The sequence below is a fragment of the Geotrypetes seraphini genome, chromosome 4 (genome assembly GCF_902459505.1).
Source record: "Geotrypetes seraphini chromosome 4, aGeoSer1.1, whole genome shotgun sequence".
Classification (NCBI taxonomy): domain Eukaryota; kingdom Metazoa; phylum Chordata; class Amphibia; order Gymnophiona; family Dermophiidae; genus Geotrypetes; species Geotrypetes seraphini.
The window spans coordinates 318837024-318863142 of NC_047087.1; the positions used below are offsets into that span (position 1 = coordinate 318837024).

General features: G+C 46.7%; 1 protein-coding gene across 3 annotated transcripts in view; it reads right to left on the bottom strand.

The window, feature by feature from the left end:
• Positions 1-26119, bottom strand: part of EIF3A (eukaryotic translation initiation factor 3 subunit A) — a 330727-nt gene that overhangs the window by 263391 nt on the left and 41217 nt on the right. For all 3 annotated transcript variants that reach the window (XM_033943256.1, XM_033943255.1, XM_033943254.1), the window contains exon 6: positions 25203-25411. In XM_033943256.1, coding sequence (XP_033799147.1) covers positions 25203-25411 — 209 coding nt within the window. The remainder of the gene's footprint in view (positions 1-25202; positions 25412-26119) is intronic.

Genomic DNA, 26119 nt, shown 5'->3' on the forward strand with positions numbered 1-26119 from the left:
CTCGAAGCAGGGACTTTAGATCATTTATTATTCTACTGTCCATTCATTTTGGCTTTTTGGAGATCGATTTGGGGCCAAATAAATTGTTTGTTAGAAAATCCTGTGGCTCTATCCTATGATACTATTTTATTTGGAATGTCAATGAGGAAGAAAAGTCTAATTTCTGCAATTAATAATAAATTATTATTTATTATGACAGGAGTTGCCATTCAGCAGATTACATTTAATTGGAAAAATCGGAATAGATTAAATTACAGTTTTTGGTGGAATTCACTGTGTCATATGTATAAGATGGAAAGAACGTTAGCTATGCAGAAAGGAAATTTTAATAAATTTCAGAAGGTTTGGAGACCATTAATAGAGTATTGTAATGAATGAATAATCATTTTTCCCCAGCTGATATAATTGTACAGGGGTAGTGGGGGAGGAAGTTTAATTATAGATTGATGGTTTGGATTAATAAAGAACAATATATATATATGTAATCACATATGTAAGAATAGGGTTGAGAAAGAGGGATTTATTTTTATTTTTAATTGTGAAATTACTAAGAATAGATACTCAAGTGATATTATAAAAGTTTAACTGTTAATTTCTGTTGCAATTGTTGTTAGATGAAAAAATGAATAAAGAATATTAAAAAAAAAAATAAAGCAAAAGGACCATCACTGAGTCTAAAGAGGCATAAAACTCCCATCTGATAGAACCTCCTCAGAAAAGGTGAGACACTGGATTCATCTGCTATGACAAAAGGAAAGAAAATCATCAAGTAAGACATAATTTTACATTCCTTGTCATCAACAGCAGATGTATCCAGAGACGTGTGGGATGTAGCAAAGCAGTCAGTAGTTCATTGTTCCAGGAAAACAAGCAAGAGATTGACCCTTAATCTCACAGAAAATGCAAATCCAGTGAAACGAAAACTCTGTGGAGATGATGATGTTCAAGATGCGGGCTTTATTTAAAAATACACAAATCCATAATCCAAAGAAAATATATCTAGGACCCAAACAAGGGAACCCCCGAGGTCAGCCTACGAGCTGCTCCTGCTGCAGCAGCAGCAGTAGTGAAGGATGGGGAAATCCCTCTCCAATAGTCCAAGAATCCCCCCCCCCCCCCGACCACCAACAAGGATATACCCCAATGTCAGCCTGCTGGTGGCAGCGATGAATGGAGGAATCCCAAGTGTTGGGGGGTGGGCAGAGCAGAAGAACCTATCACTTGGGAAAGAAGTTATCCAACACTACTCCTGGAGACTCGAAGATCCCCTAGGCCAGGCATGTCCAACAGGTAGATCGCGAAGGGGGTCAGAGATAGAGCACCAGCCTCACTTGGCTCAATCTCTAAAGCAACTCGCCCCATCGCTAGAAGAGAGTTTGTGATGGCAGGTCGCCTTCCAAGGGCTTGCCCCCACCTCTGATCCTTTGCCTATCTTTTTTCCCTGCCTACGGGAATCTTGCCTGTGGGTGTATTGGGGCGCTTGTTGTTTTCATGCCAATAGCTTGTGGGCACTCTGGGGGATCGACGATATGCCACAGGCCCGGCGTCATACCTGGTCTCCTGCCTCTCAGAATCACCCATTCCTGCCCCTGCCCCAACATCCCTTAGAAGTGTGTTATATACCATTCGCCTGAGCTTTACCGGAATACACTTACTGTATCAGTTGTGTCGTGTGCTGGTCGTTGGTCACTTTATAGTTCGCTTTCATTAAACATTTTTGGGCAGACACAACAAAGTGTCAAGAATTTGGTGATTTTGCAGGCTTTTCCAATTTTATTCTAACTTGCCTATGCCTTGCCTTCGAATTGGTTCAAACCACTGTGACATTTGCTTGCATCTGCAATTTTATTTTGCCTTGCTTTTGCATTAATTCTACACTGCAATTTTATTTTGCCTTGCCTTTGCATTGATTCTACACTGTGTACAGAATTTATTAAATCGGGTGTGGTGGTATTTTAACTTGTTTGGCGGTTATTTGATTTTATCTGGTTTGCTGGACAGGTGTTTGAGGTTGTTTGGTGGCGTTTGATTATTGGTGCCAATATGATGAATTCTTATTTTTACTTTTAGAACTGCATATGTGGTTTTGGCATTTCCAGTCCTTGTATTGCACATTATCCAGAGGTCTTCAGTTCCTGTTGACCTTTAATACTTTGGGACAGTGACAGTTTTGGACCAGATTCAGCCAGTGTTTATACTAACTTAGCAGATTTGGCTTTCTTACATGTCCCACCACAGAGGGTCCGGTGTACTGCAAGGTATTTCTAAAATGACGAAAATTCAGCCGTACCGGCCCCCTGGGCGGACGAGAACCAGGGCCAGGAAGCACCTGAGGCTAATGGTCCTGCACACTTGCCATAAGGTCATCCAAACCCTGGCTAAATAAGAGCGAACCCTTGAATGGCTTGCTCAGAGCAGCCTTGAATGAAGAATCCCCCGACCACTGATGAAGTCATAACAATCTCCTAGTAGAAACTGAATAAGCTCCCAGCGTAGCTAAAACCATCAAAATGATAGAGATTTAGTATGACATGCCCGGGCCACAAAAGAAGCAGCCGCTGCAGCTAGCACCCCTGTCGCAGCAGAATTAAAAAGGCACTTCAAGACAAAAGCCAGCTTATGGTCCTAGACATCCGGCAGGACCATCCCTCCATCCAAGGGCAAGGAGGTACGTTTGGGGACCTGAGCCACCGCCAAATCCACCCACAGCGGGACTAAGCACATGGAAAATCCCTAAAGCCATGGGATACAATTTAGCCATAGCCTTAGCATACTTCAGGAGACTCTCAAGGACCCCACAACCTCCAAGAGCATTTCTGCCGAGTCCTCTTGATCCAGAAAAGCAGCTGAAAACAGGCACATGGAACACATGATCGAACACTCTGCCTGAACTGCAATCGGAATCAAGTCCCAATGTCTGCAGGAATTCAGAGATAAAAATCAGGAAGGCAACTGGACTTAGCCTGCGCACCATCTGATACTCTCCCACATCGTGAGAATCAGCGATCTGGGAATCCCCGAAATCCGCTAGGCTAGTCACGCAGCGGGACCGCCAAATCGCTGTGCGACAGCAACGGCTTAGAAAGTGATGCAATAGCGAAAAGTTGTTGCTGACGTTCAGGCATATCAGCAAAGATCAGATTGACATGCTGGCATCCAAAGGCTTTACAGACTGCCGCACCACAGTCTGAAAGGGAGACACAGGCATAGCCTGCTTTCTCATGAAGGCCTGAGACAACATATCCACAATTTCCGGCGGAAAATAGTCCTCGGCGGCCTGAGCCAATCAGCAGTACTCAGACCTAAAATTGTCTGACGATCGAAGAGACTTTCCCTGGAACTGCACCTGCGTTTAAGTGAAAACACCCTCCTCGCGCAATTGCGGTGTCCCGGACGCTGGAATTGCAACTCTGGTGGCAACGGAGAAAAGCAGGTCCTCTCCAGAGGAGGAAAGTGCGGAAGCCACACACCAGATACGTGCCCGATGGGCTGCAGCACACAGAATACGTGGCTGTGCAACCGCAAGCCATCTGCCAGATTTACAGCATGAATCCATGCTATCCTGTTCTGAGGTGGCTATCTGTGAAGTTTGGAGCAAAAACGAAGCTTCTAAGTCCCAAAAATATAGTTTTAAAAACGTTAAAGAAAATCCAAGATGGCCGCCACAGGTGCCGATTTTGACATAAAAACGGCCGTTAAAAACACAGGAAAATGCTAAAAATGGCAATTTTAGGATTTTACAGTTTGGGGGGACCAAGGCATGCAGGGAAACCCCCCAAAACTCCGATTTGAGGAACCCCCAAAATCGGCAAACTCTGACTTACAGACCCCACATATATGTGCTGCAATGCATTTCAATGGCAGCCAGCATTACACAGTGCAAGTATAGGGAGATCATACCTCAGGAGCTGATTATCTTCTGGCCTCCTCAACTTCCCTGCCACATCAGATCACAACCACTAGAACCCCTCAGGGAAATCAGCAAAGACATGCGGCGCGGTTCCAATCCCGGCGCACCTCCTCGGAGCCGCAGCAGCCTGCGCTCTACCCCTTTGCGGACGAACCAGGGGAGAGATGACTCCCAAACCTGGAGACCCGATTCAATCTGCAGGCTGTCCAGAATGCTTACTGCAATTTCAGGCTTACAGAGCACCCTCCAGAAGCAAACGTTAACATGTATGCGATCTCCCGCTGAAAGATCACTCGCACGGAGTTGATCCGCAGCACGTGGGCAAACCCATGAAAAAAATCAAAATAAGACTAGAAAGTGAAAGAATTAACTAGAAAGCAGAATTAACTTGTGAAACCAAGCAGTGAAGCTGCAGGAACAAACTGAAGCAAGACAGGAAGCTCCCGGGCAGGTAGCCCAAAGGGGAGGGATCTTTTAGTTGCCCTGCAGCTGAAGCTAATAGAGATACAAGATCCCATCCGTTCAGCATCCCGAGAGCTTGTACAAGAACGAAGATGAATGTTTCAAAGAAGAGCAAAACCTACCACTTTCATGATGAATGGGAAATGGACTACTGCTTCATCATGGTGAAAGACAAGTGTTGTTGTCTAATTTGTAACGCCCCAGTATCCTTGCCCAAAAAGGGTAATCTGGAACATCATTCTAAGGCTCTGTATAGCAATAAGTTTGATGCTGATTTTCCACCCAAAAGTGAAATTCGTAAACTGGAGCTCAAAGAACTTAAATCGAAATTGGCTACTCAGCAACAGTTGATGGCGAAGACAAGATCACATTCGGTCATTGCAACCATAGCATCCTTGAAGGTCAGCAATCTGATCTCAAAGAAACGCAAACCTTTCACTGAAGGGGAATTTGTAAAAGATTGTTTTCTTAAAGCAGCTGACGGGGGGGGGGGGCGCTGCTGAGCCCGCAGGGAATGGCAGCGTGAGAGAAGAGCTCCTGCACCAACTTTCAAGAATCTTTATTCCACCCGCATCGAAAATCGATCCTGCACGCCAAAACATCAGCACTGTGATTCTGCACCCTTCCTGCTTCGTTTCAGCACAGCGTTTTCATCTCAGCGTCCGATCCGGCAATGTCGGACAAGAAGATCAACAAGAGGCACAAGCCGGAGCCGTCTTCTCCCTCGAAGACGCCGCTCCCGGAAACGCCGACGGTCAGCAACAGGGAGTTGCTCGACGAAATTAAAGATTTTAAAAGCCTGGTTTCAGACACAAAATCGGACACGGAAGAGATTAATGAAAAACTCAGCTCTCTCACATCTGAATTCCTGGCTATACAAACACGTGTCACCTCTCTGGAAAACAAGATGGAGGTGAACACTAATAATATAACTGATCTCAGGAAACAGGCTCAGCGTATCACAGCACTGGAAAGGGAGCTGGAAGACAGCAATAATCGCTCTCGTAGGAGCAACTTTAGAATTCTGGGGCTATCTGAGGAAATACCTGACCGCGACCTAATCAAGCATCTGACCACATGGATCCCGAAGTTTCTTGACCTCACCTTCACGCAAGACTTTGAAATAGAAAGAGCGCACCGCGTTCCTTCGCATCGCTCCTCCTCGGATCGCTTCCCTCGCCCAGTAGTGGTGAAACTGCTCCGTTACCAGCAAGTAGTTGACATCATGCAACGTGCCAAGATACGTGCTCCTCTGAAACACGAGGGAGCCGCCATACTTTTCGTCCCTGACCTCAGTAAGACGACTGCCTACAAGCGAAAACAACTTCTCTCATATCGCCCTTAGCTGAAGCAGCTCGCTGCTAGATATGGGCTCCTCTACCCCGCTAGAATGAGGGTGACTCTCAACAACACTACAAAAGATTTTCTCAACCCTGAGGATCTGGCTGCTTTTATTGAGCAACACTCTCCAACTCCCATTCATCAGGTTTGATGTGTGCTGTGAATCACTATGCATGTTTTGCCACCACTGACTTTATGGCACCATTACAGTTAAAATGACACTTCTCACAGCATGCTAGTTCACTGGTTAATGCATGTTGTGTGTGTTGCAATTCTTGATTTTCATGCACTGACTCTTTGCCTGCCAGGTTTCTGCTAATTGGGTTCACTTTTTTTAGCATGTTTTAACACTCTGCATGGCTATATTATATATGGGTGTTTACTGGCATGGTTTTTTCTCTCCCTTGTTTATGGTGCACATATCACTTTTCCTTTTCTGTGGCATGCTTTATGATCGTATATATTCATGTGGTATCAACTTCATTACTGGATGCCTTACTGTTTTATTCCTCTCAGAGTGGAATATTTCATACATAAAATTCCATTACTCTAGGTGCTTTCTCCCCCTGCTGTTCCTTGGTGTCTTTAAGCTGTTTTTCCCCACAGGTATTTTTAGTTTTGTGATGTCTTCATCACAGTGTCACTGTGTATTATACTACAAGATGTTTTCCCCCTTCAAACACACGGTTTACATACTGAGTTGGTATAATGTTTCAGCATATGTACATGGTCGTTCTGCACATGAGACAGTATATGTATGTGTATCTAGGATTGCATTCCTTCAATTCATGACAGCTCATGGCACTTAAAATTCTATCCTTGAATGCTAAAGGATTAAACAATCAAGTCAAAGCAAAGAAGGTAAAATTATGGTCTTACCTGTTAATTTTCTTTCCTTTAGAAGCAGCAGATGAATCCAGACTAGTGGGTATAGCTCACATCGACCAGCAGGTGGAGATAGAGAACTGATTAACAGTTGGCCTTAAAGCCTGGTGTTCCTCCTGTTGATTCAGTTATGCATTTTGCCCAAGCAGCCCGAAAGGAGCATGAGCATCCACAAAACTTCATTCCAGTAGAAAAATGTGCCACTCAGAAACTAAATAATACAATTACCACCCATATCCCAACTGATCCAATAAACAAACACCCTACACACATACAGTGCACCTGGGGAGGGGCTCTGGATTCATCTGCTGCTTCTAAAGGAAAGAAAATTAACAGGTAAGACCATAATTTTACCTTCCATAGCAAAGCAGCAGATGAATCCAGACTAGTGGGATGTAGCAAAGCAAACTCAAACCGGGTGGGACGCCAATGCCGCTTCCGCCAGCACTGCAGCGCCAAAACTTGCCTCCTCACGGGCCGCTACGTCTAAACGGTAATGCTTCGAAAAGGTATTACCCGATGACCAAGTGGCCGCCCGGCAAATTTCCTCCAAAGACATCCCCCCGGACTCCGCCCAAGACGTAGCCAATGCCCGAGTGGAATGAGCATGAAGGTGCTCCGGTACTTTCTTCCCTGTCAACACATAAGCCGAAGCAATCGTCTCCTTGACCCAACGCGCAATGGACGCTTTAGACGCCGCCATCCCCTTGTGGTTACCCGCGAACGACACAAAGAGATGGTCCGACCGACGAAAATCATTCGTCACCCCCAAATAATGGAGAAGCATACGCCGTACATCCAGTAGACGCAAAGACAAAAATCGTTTACCCCAATCCTCCTTCCGGAAGGAATACACTCTGGTTCACATGAAATGAAGAAATAACCTTAGGCAGGAAGGACGGCACCGGCCGCACCGACACCCCCGTCTCAGAAAAACGTAAAAAGGGTTCTCTGCAAGAAAGCGCCTGAAGTTACGATACTCGCCTCGCCGAAGCCATCGCCACCAAGAACACTGTTTTCAGCGTGACATCCTTCAAAGTGGCCGCTGACAGGGGCTCAAAAGGTGCCCCCTGCAACCTCCCAAGGACGAGTTTAAGATTCCAGGATGGACAAATTCGCCTCACCGGCGGGCGGATATGGTGAACCCCTTTGAGGAAACGGACCACGTCCGGCTGCAAAGCTAGCGACGCGCCAGCCACCCGGCCCCTGTAACAGGCAATGGCCGCCACCTGAACCTTTAAAGAGTTATAGGCTAATCCTTTCTCTACGCCTTCCTGCAGAAAAGCAAGAATAGCCGGCAGAGATGCATGGAAGGGCACGATTCCCTGTCGTCCGCACCATGCCTCAAAAATCTTCCAGACTCTCGCATAGGAGGCCGAAGTCGAAATCTTCTTAGCTTTAAGAAGCGTGGCAATCACCTGTTCTGAATAGCCCTTCTTCTTTAGCCTTGACCGCTCAAGAGCCAGGCCGTAAGACCAAAGCGGGCCGGATCTTCCATCCAGATTGGGCCCTGAGTTAGTAAGTCCGGTGTTACCTGGAACGTCACCCGATCGCCTACTGAGAGCTGAATGAGATCTGCGTACCACGGCCGACGCGGCCAATCCGGAGCCACCAGGATCACCCTGCCGTGAAAGAGAGAGATGCGTTGTAACACCCGACCTATCATGGGCCAAGGCGGGAACACATACAGAAGGGAATTTGGAGGCCATGGGAGAGCCAACGCGTCCACCCCCTCCAAGCCCTTCTCCTTGCGTCTGCTGAAGAAGCGAGGCAACTTCGCATTGCGGGACGAAGCCATGAGATCCAACTCTGGCAACCCCCAACGACGGACTAGCAGGCCGAACGCTCGAGCAGACAATTCCCACTCGCCCGGATCTAGAAGATTTCTGCTGAGGAAGTCCGCTTGCACGTTTTCGTGACCTGCAATGTATGCCGCCGACAGAAGCGGAACATGCCCTTCTGCCCACCGAAACAATCTCCTTGCCTCTTCGGCCAACTGCGGACTCCGGGTGCCCCCCTGATGATTGACATATGCGACCGCCGTGACACTGTCCGAAAAGATCCGGGTCGGCCTGTCCTGAATCAGGGACTGAAAAGCCCTCAGCGCCAGCCTGATCGCTTTTAATTCCAGCAAATTGATGGGCCACTGGGCTTCCTCTAAGGACCACACCCCCTGCACCGAAGCTTGCAGGCACTAGGCCCCCCAGCCCCGCAGACTGGCATCCTTTGTCACCACCACCCAATCCGGCGTGGCCAACGGCATGCCCTGCCACAGATGCAACTCGTGTAGCCACCACTGCATGCTGCGAGCCGCCCGAGGACTCCATTGGAGACGCACATTGTAGTCCAGAGAAGCTGGGGACCAGCGAGAGAGAAGAGACTGTTGTAAGGGCCTCATGTGGCACCGAGCCCAGGGGACCACCTCCAGGGTTGCTACCATGGAGCCCAGCACCTGTACATAATCCCAAACCCGAGGTCTGGGTGACCCGAGAAGTAGGCGAATCTGAGCCTGCAATTTCTCCCCCCGGTCTCGGGGTAGAAATACTTTCCCCAGAGCAGTGTCGAACCTGACCCCCAGATGCACCAAAGACTGCGACGGGGACAGAAAACTCTTGGGAAAGTTGACGATCCACCCCAACGACTGAAGGAGAGAGATCACTCTCTGAGTCACCGCCAAACTCTCCTGTCTGGACGAGGCGCGGATCAACCAGTCGTCTAAGTAAGGGTGTACCCGAATCCCTTCCTTGCGTAGAAAGGCTGCTACCACCACCATGACTTTGGAAAATGTGCGGGGAGCCGTTGCCAGGCCAAAGGGCATTGCCCGAAACTGATAATGCTGGCCAAGAATCGCAAACCGCAGATATCGCTGATGCGGAGGCCAGATCGGGATATGGAGGTACGCCTCCTTGAGATCTAGGGACGTGAGGAACTCTCCCGGTCGTACAGCCGCAATAACCGAGCGTACCGTCTCCATCCGGAAATGGCGAACACTGAGAAATCTGTTGACCACTTTGAGATCCAGCACCGGTCTGAATGACCCCCCCTTCTTTGGTACAATGAAGTAAAGAGAATATATCCCGCGGCCTACCTCTTCCGGGGGCACCGGTATCACCGCCCCCAGATCGAGCAGCACCTGAAGAGTCATGCGGACCGCGTTTCCCTTGGCCGCCCCATTGCACGGGGACACCAAGAAAGAATCTACGACGGGAGAGGCGAACTCCAACTTGTACCCTTCTTGAACAATGTCCAACACCCACTGATCTGACGTGATAGTGGCCCACTCCGCCCGGAACGCCGAAAGCCGGCCCCCTAAGGGAAGGGCGGAGGGAGCCAAGCCCCCGTCATTGTGGAGTGCGATTTGCTGGGGTATGCGTTGGCTGACCTGAAGAGGGTTTCGTCGTACGAAAGGAACTCCTCTGCTGAAACCTAGGTCTCGAAGTAGAGAAAGAACCAGATGCAGATCTGAAGAATGGTTTACCAGACCTGGATCGCCTAACATCTCTGAAGCGCGGTCTAGACGATGAGGACCTCCCCGGGGGCCTAGCCCTATCCTCCGGTAAACGCTGTGTTTTGGTATCCCCAAAATCCTTCACCAATTTATCTAAGTCCTCTCCAAACAATAAACCCCCTTTAAAAGGGAGTCTCACCAGCCGAAGCTTGGATGCTGCATCTGCCGCCCAATGTCGGAGCCATAAGGATCTGCGCGATACCACTGAAAGAGACATCTGTTTCGCAGACGCCCAAATAATGTCATATAAGGAGTCTGCCAAATAAGCCAAGCCCGACTCCAAATCAGCCAGTTCCGAAGGGACAGAACCTCCAGACTCCATTAAATTATCGGTCATCCCTTGCGACCACTGCAAACATGCTCGCGCCGCATACGAGCTGCAAATTGCGGCCTGCAAGGTAACCGCAGCTACTTCAAAGGACATCTTTAGTGAAGATTCAATCTTCCTATCCTGCGCATCCTTTAGTGTAACCCCCCCTTCCACCGGCAAGGTAGTCTTTTTAGTTACCGCTGCCACCAAAGCGTCCACCCTAGGTAACCTAAACTTGTCAAGTTCGGTCGGGTCAACCGGATACAGGAGCCGCATGGCCTTCGCCACTCTTAAACTGGCCTCCGGCGTATCCCATTGCGCCGCGATCAGCTCCTGCATGGCTTCATGCACCGGAAAGGACTTAGGTGGCTTACGTGTACCTGCCATCAGGGGGTTACCCGACACCTTCGCATCTTCCTGAGAGATATGCAAACCCTGCAAAGCCTTAGAAATCAAGGACGCCAGTTCCTCTCTATGAAACAGCCGGAGAGCGGAAGGATCATCAACTTCCCTACCCGGGGGATCCTCTGCTTCCCAATCTAAGACCTCCCCATCCTCCAAAGATTCAGGAAGAGAGAAAGGGGATAAGGGAAGATTACCTTCTGCGTCCACGGTCGCGAGTCTGCGTTTCTTCGCCACCTGCGACCGCCCAGGCGACAAAATAGGACCCGTAGTCGGCCCGGCATTAGCACAGTTCAAACCCGTAGCGGTAGAAGGCCCAGGGAGGGACGGACAGGTCACCGGCACCGACTGGGCCGGCTGCGAGCCCTGTAGCAGAAATGCTCGGTGCAACAACAAAATAAATTCAGGTGAGAAGGAGCTCACCCCCAGTAACGCTGAACCGCCCTGATCCATGCTTGGGCGCGCAGCCGCGCCGTCCCCGAGCGATCCCGGCTCCCCGACCGCCGCTGACCTCCCCTCAGCCGCGGAAGAGCCTTGCAGCCCCCCCGAGTCGACCTCGAGAACCGGGGACTTAGACCGTGCCTCGCTGACACGGGAGATGGCTATCTCACAAGCCTGCAGGAAAGCGTCTTCTGCCGGTGTATCCGAACACCCGGCAGAACAGAAGCCCGACAGTGCTCTGCGCTTCCCACAGCGTGAGCACCGCTGAGTAGCCTCCGCTGCCATCTCTTCAATCGGCGAACACTAAAACTTTTTTTTTTTTTTTTTTTTTTTTGCACACACGCGGCGACACGCCGCCGACCGCCGACTCCGCCCCCCAGCTACCGCAGTCTACGAAAACGAACAACCGACTACTGAACCATGAAGCAGAAAGCAACAAAACTTACTCACCAACCGGTCCCCCGCCCAAACTGAAGCTAGGTTACAGCTGGTAATTGCACTGAAAGCCACTCGAGAACAGCACGGCTCAGCACAAGCAGGAAGTCGTTTTGGTTTTTTTTTGGTTTTTTTTTTTTTTACTGGAATGAAGAAACCAAGAAACAAAACTCCTGCAGTGGCCAAATAACCCGCTCAAACAAACGGAGGGGAGGGTGGAGAAGGGACCTGGGAGGGCCCAGGTGTAACTCCCAAAGCCGGCACCGCTCAGCCAGGCACCCCTGTCCTGCTGAAGAGAACGAGTCTCAACAAAGGAAGCCACAGGAACACCACCTAAACCGGCCCCAGCTAGAATCCAGGAGCTAGAGAGTAAACTCCATCCCTGCTGGGAGATAGAGCAAAACTGAATCAACAGGAGGAACACCAGGCTTTAAGGCCAACTGTTAATCAGTTCTCTATCTCCACCTGCTGGTCGATGTGAGCTATACCCACTAGTCTGGATTCATCTGCTGCTTTGCTATGGAAACTATTTTCATATATAGAAAGATTCAACCCGGATATAGTCCTGCTTCAAGAAACCCATCTAGATGAAAATGCCTCTAAGAAATTATATTTATCCTGGGCTTTTCCCCCTTATTTTTCCCCTGCGTTTGATAAGAAAGGAGGTGTTTTAATTTTTATAAAGAAGCGTCAGGGGTTAATCGTGCATTCCTCGTCCTCAGACTTACATGGCAGATGGGTTAGGGTTACTATTACCTGTGGTACAAACACCTATGCCATATACAATATCTATGCCCCCAACACAGATAACCCTGAATTTTTTCACGATATCACAGCCTCTGCCCTTTCACACCCCAATGCACAAACCATCCTCGGTGGTGACTTTAACTTAGTTCCTGATCCCGGAAAAGACCGCAAATCTCAGGTGAGATATAAAAAATCAAGAGCTTGGCTTGCCTTACAACAACTTTATACTGCATTGAACGTGTCTGATGTCTGGCGACTTCAGCACCCTAATCACTCTGCTTACACCTTTTTCTCCCACCCCCACCTCTCCTACTCACGAATAGACTACTTCTTGATTAGTAATTCTTTAATAACTGATGTGACGGAATCCACCATACACCCTATTACTATCTCAGATCACGCTGCAATCACTATGACTTTTAACATTTTGTTACCTGCACCAACACAAAAGCAATGGAGGTTTAACTCGACCCTCTTACAAGATCCTGGATTTACTGAACACGTCAGAACAGCCATTAATGACTACTTTCTCCTCAATCTACCGGAGCACACTTCGTGGAATACCTGGTGGGATGCCTTTAAGGCATGTATCAGAGGCCATATCGTATCATATGTTGCCCACAAACACAAAAAACAGAGATCTGAAATGAATCAAATGGAATTGGAAATCAAACGTCTGGAAACTCTACATCTGCAAACCCCCTCTGACTTGTCTCTTCTGCAACAACTTGGCAAACTGAAATATCAGTATAACACTACACTGAGCAAATCCGCAGCACATACTATTTTCCAGAAATCGACATCATACTTTGCTGAAAGTAATAAATGTGGCCATCTTCTAGCTGCTTCTCTGAAAAACAAACAAGGAAAATCGGATATATCTAGTATTACTCTGGATGACTCGACTATTCTCACCGACTCAATGGATATATCTCAGGCCTTTATGAATTACTATCACACTCTATATACCTCAGAACTGGGAAAAAATTGCTCTGCTTTCTCTTTTTTAGATGACCTGCCCAGGCCCAGGCTAGAATCAGGGGAGGATGATGCACTGGATTCACCCATCACCCTTGATGAACTTTCCAAAACACTTCATACGATGGCCCTCGGTAAAACTCCTGGTCCAGATGGGCTAACGGTCGAATTCTACAAGGAGTTCCAGGATATAATATTACCCCAATACCTCAGATATCTTGAACATCTACTCGAATCAGGCAACCCATATGGCTCGTTCACTGAAGCTACCATAATTGTTTTACCAAAGTCTGGCAAAGACGCACAAAAGATCACCAATTATCGACCACTCTCCTTAATAAATGTCGACGCCAAGATCTACGCCAAACTTTTGGCTTCCAGAATTCAACAGATTAGTACCAAACTTATTGACCCTGATCAATGTGGGTTTATCACTGGACGCCGATCCTCAGACAATACTCATACCTTCTCAACCATCATTTCTTTACTACATGATACAACTTCTCTTTCCGACCATCCATTATTAGCTATAGGTCTAGACGCTGAAAAAGCATTTGACAGGGTTGAGTGGCCCTTCCTCTTTAAAGTATTGCAATGGTTCGGATTCCCACCCACCTTCATTCAAAGAGTTAAATTGTTGTATACGTCTCCCTCGACCAAGACATACATAAATGGTAAATTATCCTCCTCATTTAATCCTAGCAGAGGAACTAGACAGGGCTGCCCTTTGTCCCCACTCTTGTTTGATCTGGCTCTTGAACCTCTCCTTATTGCCATACGAAACAACCCAGATATACAAGGTTTCCGCCATCTAAATCAAGAAATAAAGATCTCGGCATATGCTGATGACATTTTGTTATATACAGCCACATAGCAGGAGGGAGAGAGGATCGACTGGTGACCTGCCTTCCAGGAGCAAGAACCAAGGACATCGTGGACAAAATTGGAAGGATCCTGGAAGGAGCGGAGACGGAGGAGACCACAGTAATGATCCACATCGGGACGAACGATGTCAGCAGGAAAGACTACAGGAGAAGCACGCTGATAGAACAGTTCAAGACTCTGGGAATGAAGCTGAAGATGAGGACTCAGAAGATAGCGTTCTCAGAGATCCTACCGGTACCGAGGGCAGATGTGAAAAGACAGGAGGAACTACAATCAATCAATGCGTGGATGAGGAAATGGTGTGAAGAAGAAGGATTCCACTTCGTGAGGAACTGGACAACGTTCTGGGGCAAGAGCAAGCTCTACAGGAGAGATGGACTACATCTGAGCGCGGCGGGATCAAGACTTCTAGCGAACAACGTCAAGAGAGGAATAGAACAGGCTTTAAACTAAGAAGAAGGGGAAAGCCGACAGTTGACCAAGCGTCGATGATTCGGAAGACGGTATCCCGTGAAGATACCGAGGGGAAAAAAGGCTGGGAAGAAACAATGGACAAATCACAGGAGTTGACAAACCCAGAAGAGGAGGTTATAAGGATTGTAACAACAGGGAAGAAACTAAAAAACGAAACACAGGGAAAGGAAATAAAGACAAGGATATACAAGGATCTAAAGTGCATATATACAAATGCAAGGAGCCTAAGAAACAAAATGGGGGAATTAGAAGCCATGACCAATGCAGAGGACATAGATATCATTGGAGTCTCTGAAACATGGTGGAAGGAAGAAAACAAATGGGATACAGCACTGCCGGGGTACAAGCTCTATCGCCAGGACAGGTCAGGACAAAAAGGAGGTGGAATAGCCCTTTACATAAAAGAAAGCATACAATCGACAAAAATGGACACAGCAGAAACGACCAACAAGCTAGAATCGCTATGGGTTAAAATACCTGGAAGGAAAGGGCTTGAAATAAAGATGGGCTTATACTATCGTCCGCCCGGGCAATCAGGAGATATTGATGAAGAATTGGAAGCCGAGATGAAGCGAGAATCCAAAAGCGGTAACGCGGTTATTATGGGAGACTTCAACTACCCCGGAATAGACTGGAGTCTTGGAAGCTCAAATTGCACTAGGGAGACAAAATTCTTAGAGGTTATACAAGATTGTTTCATGGAGCAGCTTGTCAGAGAACCGACGAGAGGAAATGCCACTCTGGATCTAATCCTAAATGGGCTAAGGGGACCTGCTAAAGAAGTAGAGGTAGTGGGACCGTTGGGAAACAGCGATCATAATGTGATCAAGTTCAAGGTTGAGGTAGGAATACCGAAAGGAAAGAGAACCATAGCGACAACTTTAAACTTCAGGAAAGGAAACTACGAAGCAATGAGGGAAATGGTAAGGAAGAAACTTAGGAACACTTCAAAAAAATGGCAAAAGGTAGAACTTGCCTGGTCTTTTCTCAAGAACACAGTGAGCGAGGCGCAAAATCTATATATCCCCAGATTCAGAAAGGGGTGCAAAAAGAGTCGAATAAAGGACGCGGCGTGGATAACCAAAACAGTGAAGGAAGCGATAGGCAATAAGAAAAATTCATTCAGGAAATGGAAAAAGGACAAAACTGAGGGGAACTGGAATGAGAACAGGAAGTATCAAAAAGAATGTCACCGAGTGGTTCGAAAAGCCAAAAGAGAGTATGAAAAGAGGCTAGCCAGGGAAGCAAAAAATTTCAAACCGTTCTTTAGATATGTTAAAGGGAAGCAACCGGCTAGGGAGGATGTGGGACCGCTGGACGATGGTGACAAGAAGGGAGTGGTGAAGGAGGAGAAAGAAGTGGCAGAAAGACTTAACGCGTTCTTTTCATCTGTATTTACAAACGAAGACACATCCAACATTCCGGAACCTGAACAATTCTTCAATGGAAATCAGGCAGAAAAATTAACAACCATGGAAGTGAGCCTTGAAGATGTACACAGGCAGATAGATAAATTAAAAACAGACAAATCCCCGGGTCCGGACGGAATCCATCCAAGGGTTCTGAAGGAATTAAAAGAGGAGATAGCAGAACTACTGCAGCAAATTTGCAATCTATCCCTGAAAACAGGCGTGATCCCGGAGGACTGGAAGATAGCCAATGTTACGCCCATCTTTAAAAAGGGATCAAAAGGTGACCCAGGAAATTACAGACCGGTGAGTCTGACCTCGGTACCGGGGAAAATGGCAGAAACACTGATAAAAGAAAAAATTGATGAACATTTTGAAAAAAAACGAATTGCTGATGACCAGCCAACACGGGTTCTGCAAGGGAAGATCATGCCTAACTAACTTATTGCACTTCTTCGAAGGAATTAACAAACGGATGGACAACGGAGACCCCATAGACATCATATATCTTGATTTCCAAAAAGCCTTTGACAAGGTGCCCCATGAACGCCTACTCCGGAAACTGAAGAACCATGGGGTGGAAGGAGATGTACATAAATGGATCAGAAGCTGGTTGGCGGGTAGGAGACAGAGGGTGGGAGTGAAGGGCCACTACTCGGACTGGAAAAAGGTCACGAGTGGGGTCCCACAGGGCTCAGTACTAGGGCCGCTGCTATTTAATGTATTCATAAATGATCTAGAAACAGGGACGAAGTGTGAGATAATAAAATTTGCAGATGACACTAAACTATTTAGTAGAGCTCGGACTAAAGAAGACTGTGAAAAACTGCAAAGGGACTTGAACAAACTAGAGGAATGGGCAACGAGATGGCAGATGAAGTTCAATGTTGAGAAATGTAAAGTATTACATGTGGGAAACAGAAACCCGAGGTACAACTATACGATGGGAGGGATGTTTTTAAATGAGAGTACTCAAGAAAGGGACCTGGGGGTGATAGTGGACTTGACAATGAAGCCGTCGGCACAGTGCGCAGCGGCTGCTAAGAAGGCAAATAGAATGCTAGGCATCATCAAAAAGGGTATTACAACCAGAACGAAAGAAGTTATCTTGCCATTGTATCGAGCGATGGTGCGTCCGCATCTGGAGTACTGCGTCCAATATTGGTCGCCGTACCTTAGGAAGGATATGGCGATACTCGAAAGGGTTCAGAGGAGAGCGACACGTCTGATAAAAGGGATGGAAAACCTTTCATACGCTGAGAGATTGGAAAAACTGGGACTTTTTACCCTGGAGAAGAGAAGACTTAGAGGGGATATGATAGAGACTTACAAGATCATGAAGGGCATAGAGAGAGTAGAGAGGGACAGATTCTTCACACTTTCAAAAAATAAAAGAACAAGAGGGCATTCAGAAAAGTTGAAAGGGGACAGATTCAGAATGAATGCTAGGAAGTTCTTCTTTACCCAGCGTGTGGTGGACACCTGGAATGCGCTTCCAGAGGGCGTGATAGGGCAGAGTACGGTACTGGGGTTCAAGAGGGAATTGGACAACTTTCTCCTGGAAAAGGGAATAGAGGGGTATAGATAGAGGATTACTGCACAGGTCCTATACATGTTGGGCCACCGCGTGAGCGGACTGCTGGGCACGATGGACCTCAGGTCTGACCCAGTAGAGGCATTTCTTATGTTCTTATGTTATCTCACCTTCATCTCTTCCCTCTTTACTGAATACGATTGGGAAATATTCCATAGAGTCTGGGTATAAACTTAATAAAAATAAATCCATAATCATGCCCCTCAACTGCCCAGACGTTAAATATGACGCGAGTCAACTCGGTTTCGAATGGTCAGACTCTCAAATGAAATATTTGGGGATCCTTTTTGGACCAACTCTAGAGGAAACTAGAGAGCTGCACGGGAACGGGGACGACGGGAATTCCACGGGACCCGCGGGCATCCCGCAGATTCCCCCTTTGGGTCACGGGGATCCCGTGGGGACGCCCCTAGGGTCGCGGGGATCCCGTGGGGACGCCCCCTAGGGTCGCGGGGATCCCGTGGGGACGCCTCCGAGGGTCGCGGGGTTCCTGCGGGGCTGGATGTACTCAGTCGCGCGGCTCTTCTCCCTACCTTCTCTGCTTGCAGCACAGAGCCGAACGGAAGTCTTCCCGACGTCAGTGCTGACGTCGGGAAGACTTCCGCTTGGCTCTGTGCTGCAGGCAGTGCAGGTAAGGAGGAGAGTAGCCTCGCGGTTCGAGTGGCTACCAAGGGAGGGGGTGGTCCGCCCCGCCACACCCCACCCCGGTTGCAGCACAGCCGGCCAGGTCCCCTTACTTTTGTGGCACTTCCCCGACCGACAACAGCTCCGGTCCGACAATCCTCCCTGCCCTGTAGCCGCGAATCTAAATTATCTTCTTACAGCAGCTGTAATAAGGTAATTTAGATTCGCAGTTAAGGGCAGGGAGGTTTGTCGGACCGGGGCTGTTGTCAGTCGGTCGGGGAAGTGCCACAAAAGTAAGGGGACCTGGCCGGCTGTGCTGCACCCGGGGCGGTAGAGAAGGAGTGGGGAGAAGGACGCTGAAAGGTCATGGGGAAGACGGGAGGAGGGGGGGAAGGACTCTGAAAGCACTTGAAGACAGAGGAGGGAGAAGGACGCTGAAAGCACATGGGGAATACAAAGGGGTGGAGAAGGACGCTGAAAGGCCATGGGAAGGGCGGGGGGGGGGGAAGGACTCTGAAAGCACTTGTGGAAGACAGAGGGGGGAGAAGGATGCTGAAAGCACATGGGGAAGACAAAGGGGTGGAGAAGGACGCTGAAAGGCCATGGGAAGGGCGGGGGAGAAGGACTCTGAAAGCACTTGTGGAAGACAGAGGGGGGAGAAGGATGCTGAAAGCACATGGGGAAGACAAAGGGGTGGAGAAGGACGCTGAAAGGACATGGGGAAGACGGGGGGGGGGGTGGAGAAGGACGCTAAAAGGCCATGGGGAAGACAGAGAGGGAGAAGGACACTGAAAGCACATGTGGAAGACAGAGGGGGGAGAAGGACGCTGACAGGACATGGGGAAGATGGAGGGAGAAGACCGCTGAAAGGAAATGGGGAAGAGAGAGTAGGGAGAAGACGCTGGCAGGGAAGAAGACAGATGCCAGACTATGGGGGGAGCGGAGAGAAGAAGATGGGTGCCAGACCAATTTGGAAGGGGGAAGAAAGGGAGAGGCACAGTAACAGAGCAAATGGAAGATGCAGAAGGAAGAGAGACAGTGGATGGAAGGAATTGAATGAGAACATGAGGAAAGCAGAAACCAGGCAACAAAGGTAGGAAAAGAATTATATTTATTTTTTTTTATTTTGCTTCAGGATAAAGTAGTATATTAGTTGTGTTGATAAAAATTTATAAACATTAGAGGCTCTGGTAGAAACCCATTTGCAAAGTATGTATTCTTCCCAATTAATATTTTCAAATTAATAAAGTCTTTTTGCTTATTTGTAAATGGGTTTCTACCAGAGCCTTTAATTCAGTAGCATAATTAAATGAAATAACTATTTCTGAAGTTTATATGGACGGGCGGGGACGGAGGGGATTCCTCGTGGGGACGGGTGGGGACGGAGGGGATTCCTCACGGGGACGGGTGGGGACGGAGGGGATTCCTCGCGGGGACGGGTGGGATTCCTCACGGGGACGGGTGGGACTTTGGCGGGGACGGGTGGGATTTCTGTCCCCGCGCAACTCTCTAGAGGAAACCAGTCAACTCAATGCTAATTTCCTGATATCCACTGTTAAACATCTGACTCAAAAATGGTCTCCTCTTTCCCTCTCCTGGTGGGGCAGACTTGAAGCAATACGTATGGTTGTAGCACCTAAAATAATCTACATCCTAAGTATGCTACCTTTCCTTCTCTCCAAACAAATATATAAACAAGTGGATTCCTTACTCTCCCAATACTTATGGAACAAGAAACATCCCCGGATTGCCTTATCCAAGTTGAAGACAGTAAGGGCTAGAGGTGGCGTAAACTTTCCCCACTTTCTACAATATCACCAGGCTTTCCTAATCCAACAATGGTCTTGTTCCTCTTCTGCCCCTCCTCAAGCCATCATACCCGCCTGGATCAAATTGGAGGAAGCCATTTATGGTAGAATCAAAATTCAATGTATCGCATGCCTCTCTTTATCCAAAGCCGAACGGAGGAGCCCGATTCTGACTTCATTGAAAGAGGTTATATCTTCAATTGACAAATCCCTTCCCATTCCATGGTCTGCCACCAGTTTGATACCTCTATGGAATAACTCACAGCTAAGAATCCAAGACAAACCTATTTCCTGGCCTTTATGGAAAAAATGTGGAATACAGTACATACAAGACATCCTGTACCAAGACAACTGGATATCGTTCTCGGATTTGTCTGACAAATTCCAATTGCCCTCTAGCCAATACTTTTCCTGGCTACAACTTCGACACTGTATTTTGAGCTCCTTTCCTTCCATCCTTTCTGTACAGATGGTTCCTAGCCTCATCTCACACAACATCTCCATATCTGCGATGGGTGGCACAGCTTCTTTATGGTATAAACTGCTTCAAACCTTGTCTTCAACTGACACCCCTAGCCCCACTGAGATCAAGTGGACCCATGACCTAAATCTTCCTTCAGATGCAATTGATTGGTACAATGTATGCCTCCAATTTTTCAAATCGATTAGATCTGCATCCTTACTTCAATCGATATTTTTCTTACTCCACAGAGCTACATGGACTCCTCTTTTATCACACAAAATTGACTCCTCTACATCACCTAACTGCTGGTCGTGTCAAACACAAACTGGTACTTTGTCACACCTTATCTTCTTCTGTACACTACTTACAGACTACTGGTCCAAAGTTTGGTCCACGGTATCAGAAATACTGGATATAGATGAACCACTTTCTCTTTCCATAATAATATGTATGGCCCAGGGTCTTCATAATCCATTGGATTCGCATTCTGCTAAATTGTTCACAATACTCATGGCATTAGCCATTCAAAATGTTCTTTACAATTGGAAAGATTTGTCGAAATCTAATTACCATACCTGGTGGAATTCCATCTGCTTGACAGGAAAATATGAAAGGGTACTAGCTGAAAAGAACAACAGCTTGCAGGTATACGAACGTGTCTGGTCACCTCTTACCCGTTATTGTGAAACCTCCATGTAACCCAATCCTTTAGCTTTCATATCTCAATGCCATTGCTTTTACTATTCTAAGATATTATTGTATACTAAACTGATAATCCTTTATACCCATGTACTTGTGTCATTTTACATCTGCTTGTATTTGTGTACACAGTGAGTTCTTCTTTGTTAACATTGTTCCATATATTGGTATGCTTTTCTTAAAACCAATAAAACTTTTTTGAACAAAAAAAAAAAAAAAGCAGCTGACAATCTTTCTGAAGAATTTTAAAAATAAAAAAGAGATCATAGCTGCTATTCAAGATGTACAATTGTCAAGAAATACAGTTGTGCGGCAAATAGAAAGGATGTGTGGAGACACAACTGAACAATTGTTGGAGGATGTTTCAAATTGTGTTGCTTTCTCACTCCAACTGGATGACAGGTGAGGTTAAGGGTTTCATAGCCCTCTGTAGACAGCATGACGACTTCCCAGATTTCCTTTCTTACCACTGCATCATTCACCAGCACATTTTGGCAAGTAAGAGACTCAATACAAAGACTGTCATGGACATCACTTTCAAAACTGTAAATTCAGTTCGTGGAAGATCACTTCAAAGAAGGCATTTCAACCTTATTCTTGAAGGGGCAGCAGAAATAATTTTGCACACAGATGTAAGGTGGCTAAGTAGGCACAAATTTCTGCAAAGATTTTGTGATTTGCTGAATGAAATAAGGAGAAGGGAGATAACCAAGCAGAGTTGGAAGATGAGAAGTGATTATGTGATCTGGCATTTCTCGCTGACTTTGCAGGCGAACTAAGTGATATGAACCTTGAACTACAAGGTAAAAACAAATGCATTGGCGAGATGATGAGTACAGTTTCATCCTACAAGAGCAAATTTGAGCTAATAATAATAATAATAACTTTATTCTTATATACCGCCAACAATCTTGCGACTTCTAATGATGACTGGCCTTGCAAACAACACTTTTGATCATTTTCCTAATTCGCAGGGCCATCAGGGATAATATCCAAATTTTGTTTTTCAGAATGAGAAGTATGTGACAGAAATCTGTTCTGTTATCCAGGAATTTGAAAATAGATTGTGACTTCCAAAAAATTGGAACAGTTGTAGAGTACTTGCCATATCCATTTAAAGTAGATGTGGACATTAAAGAAACTGCAGCTGCTATCAGTAAAAATGACTCATTGAACAAGCCATCTCTTGAAAACGAAATATTAGCCCTTAAACATGACATTTTTCTCAAGAACCTTGCTGAGCAAGAATCATTTTGGAAGCTAGTGCCTAGAGACAAATTTCCCAACTTGAGAAGATACAGTTAAGCTGTAGACTCCTGTTTCGGTTAAACTTATTTGTGTGAAGCTGCGTTTTCCCATCTGAAAATGACAGAGTACACGACGTACCAACATGACAGATGAACATCCCCGAGACTGGCCCTCACACAATATTCAGCCAACTTCAAAAAGCTGGTGGATGAAATGCAGGCTCAGACGTCTCATTAATGAGCATGAGCGAAATATTAAAGATTGTGCAAGAACAGCCTGGATCAATACTCGACCTAAATTTAACACAAATTACTCAATAAAAGTTAAAGAAAATTATTAAGACAGTTAAAGTTATTACTCAATAAAACTAAGAAAAAAATGTACTATCCATTTCCCCTCGCAGTTCAAACTGGATGTTTGTCTGTTTTGTTTTTGCTTAACAGCTGATCACATCCAAGTAAATGACAGGTTCATTAAAAATGGGGGGAGGGGGAATCCCCCAACTTTTTTTTTTTTTTTGGGGGGGGGTTTATGGAGAATCACTAAATCCCACGCAGGAGTTGATGCCAAGGGATAGGGTCACTAGGGTATAGACTTGAAAGAGCGGGTCAGTAGAGTGGAAGTATAATTACAATCATACTTAAGGGGGTCATTAGACTTAATAGGGAGGGTCAATAGGGTGGGCAGACTTGATGGGCTGTAGCCCTTATCTGCCGTCATCTTTCTATGTTTCTACGTTTCTAGCACGGCCATCAGTAGCCCCTGGATGCTAAAGACGAAAGTTGGAAAAGCCATCTGAACGTGTTTTGAAATGGAGCACACTGAGAAAGACCCCTGCTCGGGGCTTCATGGCCAAGTGTGCGCAGGGCACAGGGAGTGAGGGACCCAAGAGGGCACCACAATAAGAATGCCGGAGTTTTCACTAAACAAATGCTAAGGAGGCAGCTGGCACACTGAAAATAAGGATAGCCGCCACCACCGACTAAGAAAAAAGGGCTACACCCAGAAACCAGGCCCCAAATGAAGAGTGCATGGCAGGCCCAAGCAGGAGAAGGTAGTAGATCTCACAGAGGAAGGGGAGAGAAGAATGACCACAACATCACCAGAGTGATATGGATCTCTAGGACGCTGATAAAGAGCTGACAATCAAATCTTTCCCTGCAGGAAAGGCATGAACGCCTGACCTCGCACCAATGAGGGAGTCCATGGGCACGGGAGCTGCAAAGTGAAAGCAACCAAATGAAGGCCAGAGGAAGAAGGGATCCACAGCTACCTTTAATCCTCCATTGAACAGATAGTGGAGAGGAAAAGGGCACTCACTGATGGTTCAGTAACAATGTGCTTCCAATACTCTGCACTCCAGCGCTAAAGTTGTTCCTTTTTTTTGTAATGTGAGGAGGGAGCAAGGAGTGCGGGATCCAGTGAAATGAATGAACCGGGAATGGACAGGGAACTGGCACCGCCAGTTATACCCATAACAGGCACCCAGGAAGCCTGATATACCCACAGCTAAAACAGGAGTTAGCTGCACCTGAAGCTGGGCCAAGCCACCACATACAGGCCAAGTTCAGCAGAAGACACCAGGAGTAAGATAAGGACCATCCATCCGCTTGTGAAGATACAGAATACCGAGTCACCAGTGAGCATACCATGTGCTCTCTATCTCCGCCTGCTGATAGGTGGACTTAACCCACTCGTCTGGATTCATCTGCTGATGATGACAAAGAAGTTATATTCACTACAGAGAGGGTGGTGGATGCCTGGAATGGGCTCCCTAGAGAGTTGGTGGAAAGGAAAATGGTGAGTGTTAAAAAAAAGTGTGGTATGAACATAGAGGACCTAAAATCAGAAAATAATAGTAAATATTGAAGAACTAAGGCCAGTACTGGGCAGACTTGCACAGTCTGTGTCTGTATATGGCCGTTTGGGAGAGAATGGGCTGGAGAGGGCTTCAAAGGCTGGGAAGGTGTAGATGGAATTGAGTGAGCCTTGAGAGAGACTTCAGTAGTTGGAACCTAAGAACAGTCCAGGGCAGAGCTTTGGATTCTTGCCCAGAAATAGCTAAAGAGAAGAGAAAAAAAAAATCCCCAACAAACTTTTAGATTGAATCAGGTTGGGCAGACTAGATGGCCCATTCAAGTCTTTATCTGCCGTCATCTACTATGTTACTATTCCTAACCTGCATTAAGTGTAACAAATACGAAATCTGCAGTAAATTTCAAAACATCTTGTGCTCTGCAGTGTTCACTCTAAAAGCACCTCTGTCTACATCAGGGGTGTCCAACCCGCAGCCCCATGAAGTATTTAGTGCGACCCCGGTCGAGGGCGATACAGTGTTTTCCTCTGCTTCCCCCGGGTGTTTACTATCTTGCCGGCTCCCTTCTTTGTCTTGCTGCAGCGTTTGTGCAGCCCCAGAAACATTTTTTTTGACCCATGCGGCCCAGGGAAGCCAAAAGGTTGGACACCCCTGGTCTACATCATTCTGTACAACTCCAAGGGAATAATGGTTCTGCACTGTGTGCCTGTAATGTGAAGAACTATATCTACCCTAGGAGTGAAAGCCATCTATCAGTACTCACCTCTGCATCTCTTCCTGGGTCAGATTCTTCCGCATTTCCCGAGAGAGATGGTATAGACGGTGGAGCGTAGTTGCATGAAAGAGTGCATTCCCCGACTTCCAGAACACTGTTGATACTTTGTTATAATAATTTGCCATCAGCTGGGGTTTGGGTGGCTTCTTGGATAATGAGAACAACCCATGAATATCCTCCACGGCTTTAAATGCTTCCTGAAACAAGAGGCCAACCATTGCTCTTAATTATCCCCATTCTGCCATAAAACTTTTTAACTTTTCATTGGTGGTCCGGAGAGGAAGCAATGACTGAAGTGATCAAATCTGCAGTTAACAGTTATACAAAGTAAGTTAAACAAAAGCCTTGTGTGAGAGTGAGGAACTGGGCAACTAAGTGGGAGATGAAATTTAATATGAACAAGTGCAACGTAATGAAGACAATAAAGTAATAACCCTAGTACAATGCTGGGTTTACTGCTAGGAAGTACCACTCTGGAATCACCATGGACAATGCTCTGAATGTTCAACTCAGTGTAAAAAGGAATTACTTGGGAAAACCCAGTAAACAAAACAGATCATAATGGCTCTGTCGTGAAACAGGGGTTTCCTACACTCCAAAATCTTTCCTTCCCTAGTAATATATCATTTCTCTTTTAACCACTAAACTGATAGGCAAATGTCGGCCTTCTTTCTCTTAGTCAAGGTTGCGGGCACTGCTCTAATTCTTGCAAAACTAGACTAAGGTTTAAACAGCCTGTAGCATCACTGGTCAGAAAGAGACTACTTTGGTCCCTTACTGGTCCTTCAGACAAAGTTCACAGAGGACTAGCCTCAAATTCACTATAATTCTCCAGTCTTGGCCTGGGAGTTTAGAGGAAGCACACATCCTACTGAAGAATGACATTAATGATATGTACATAAATT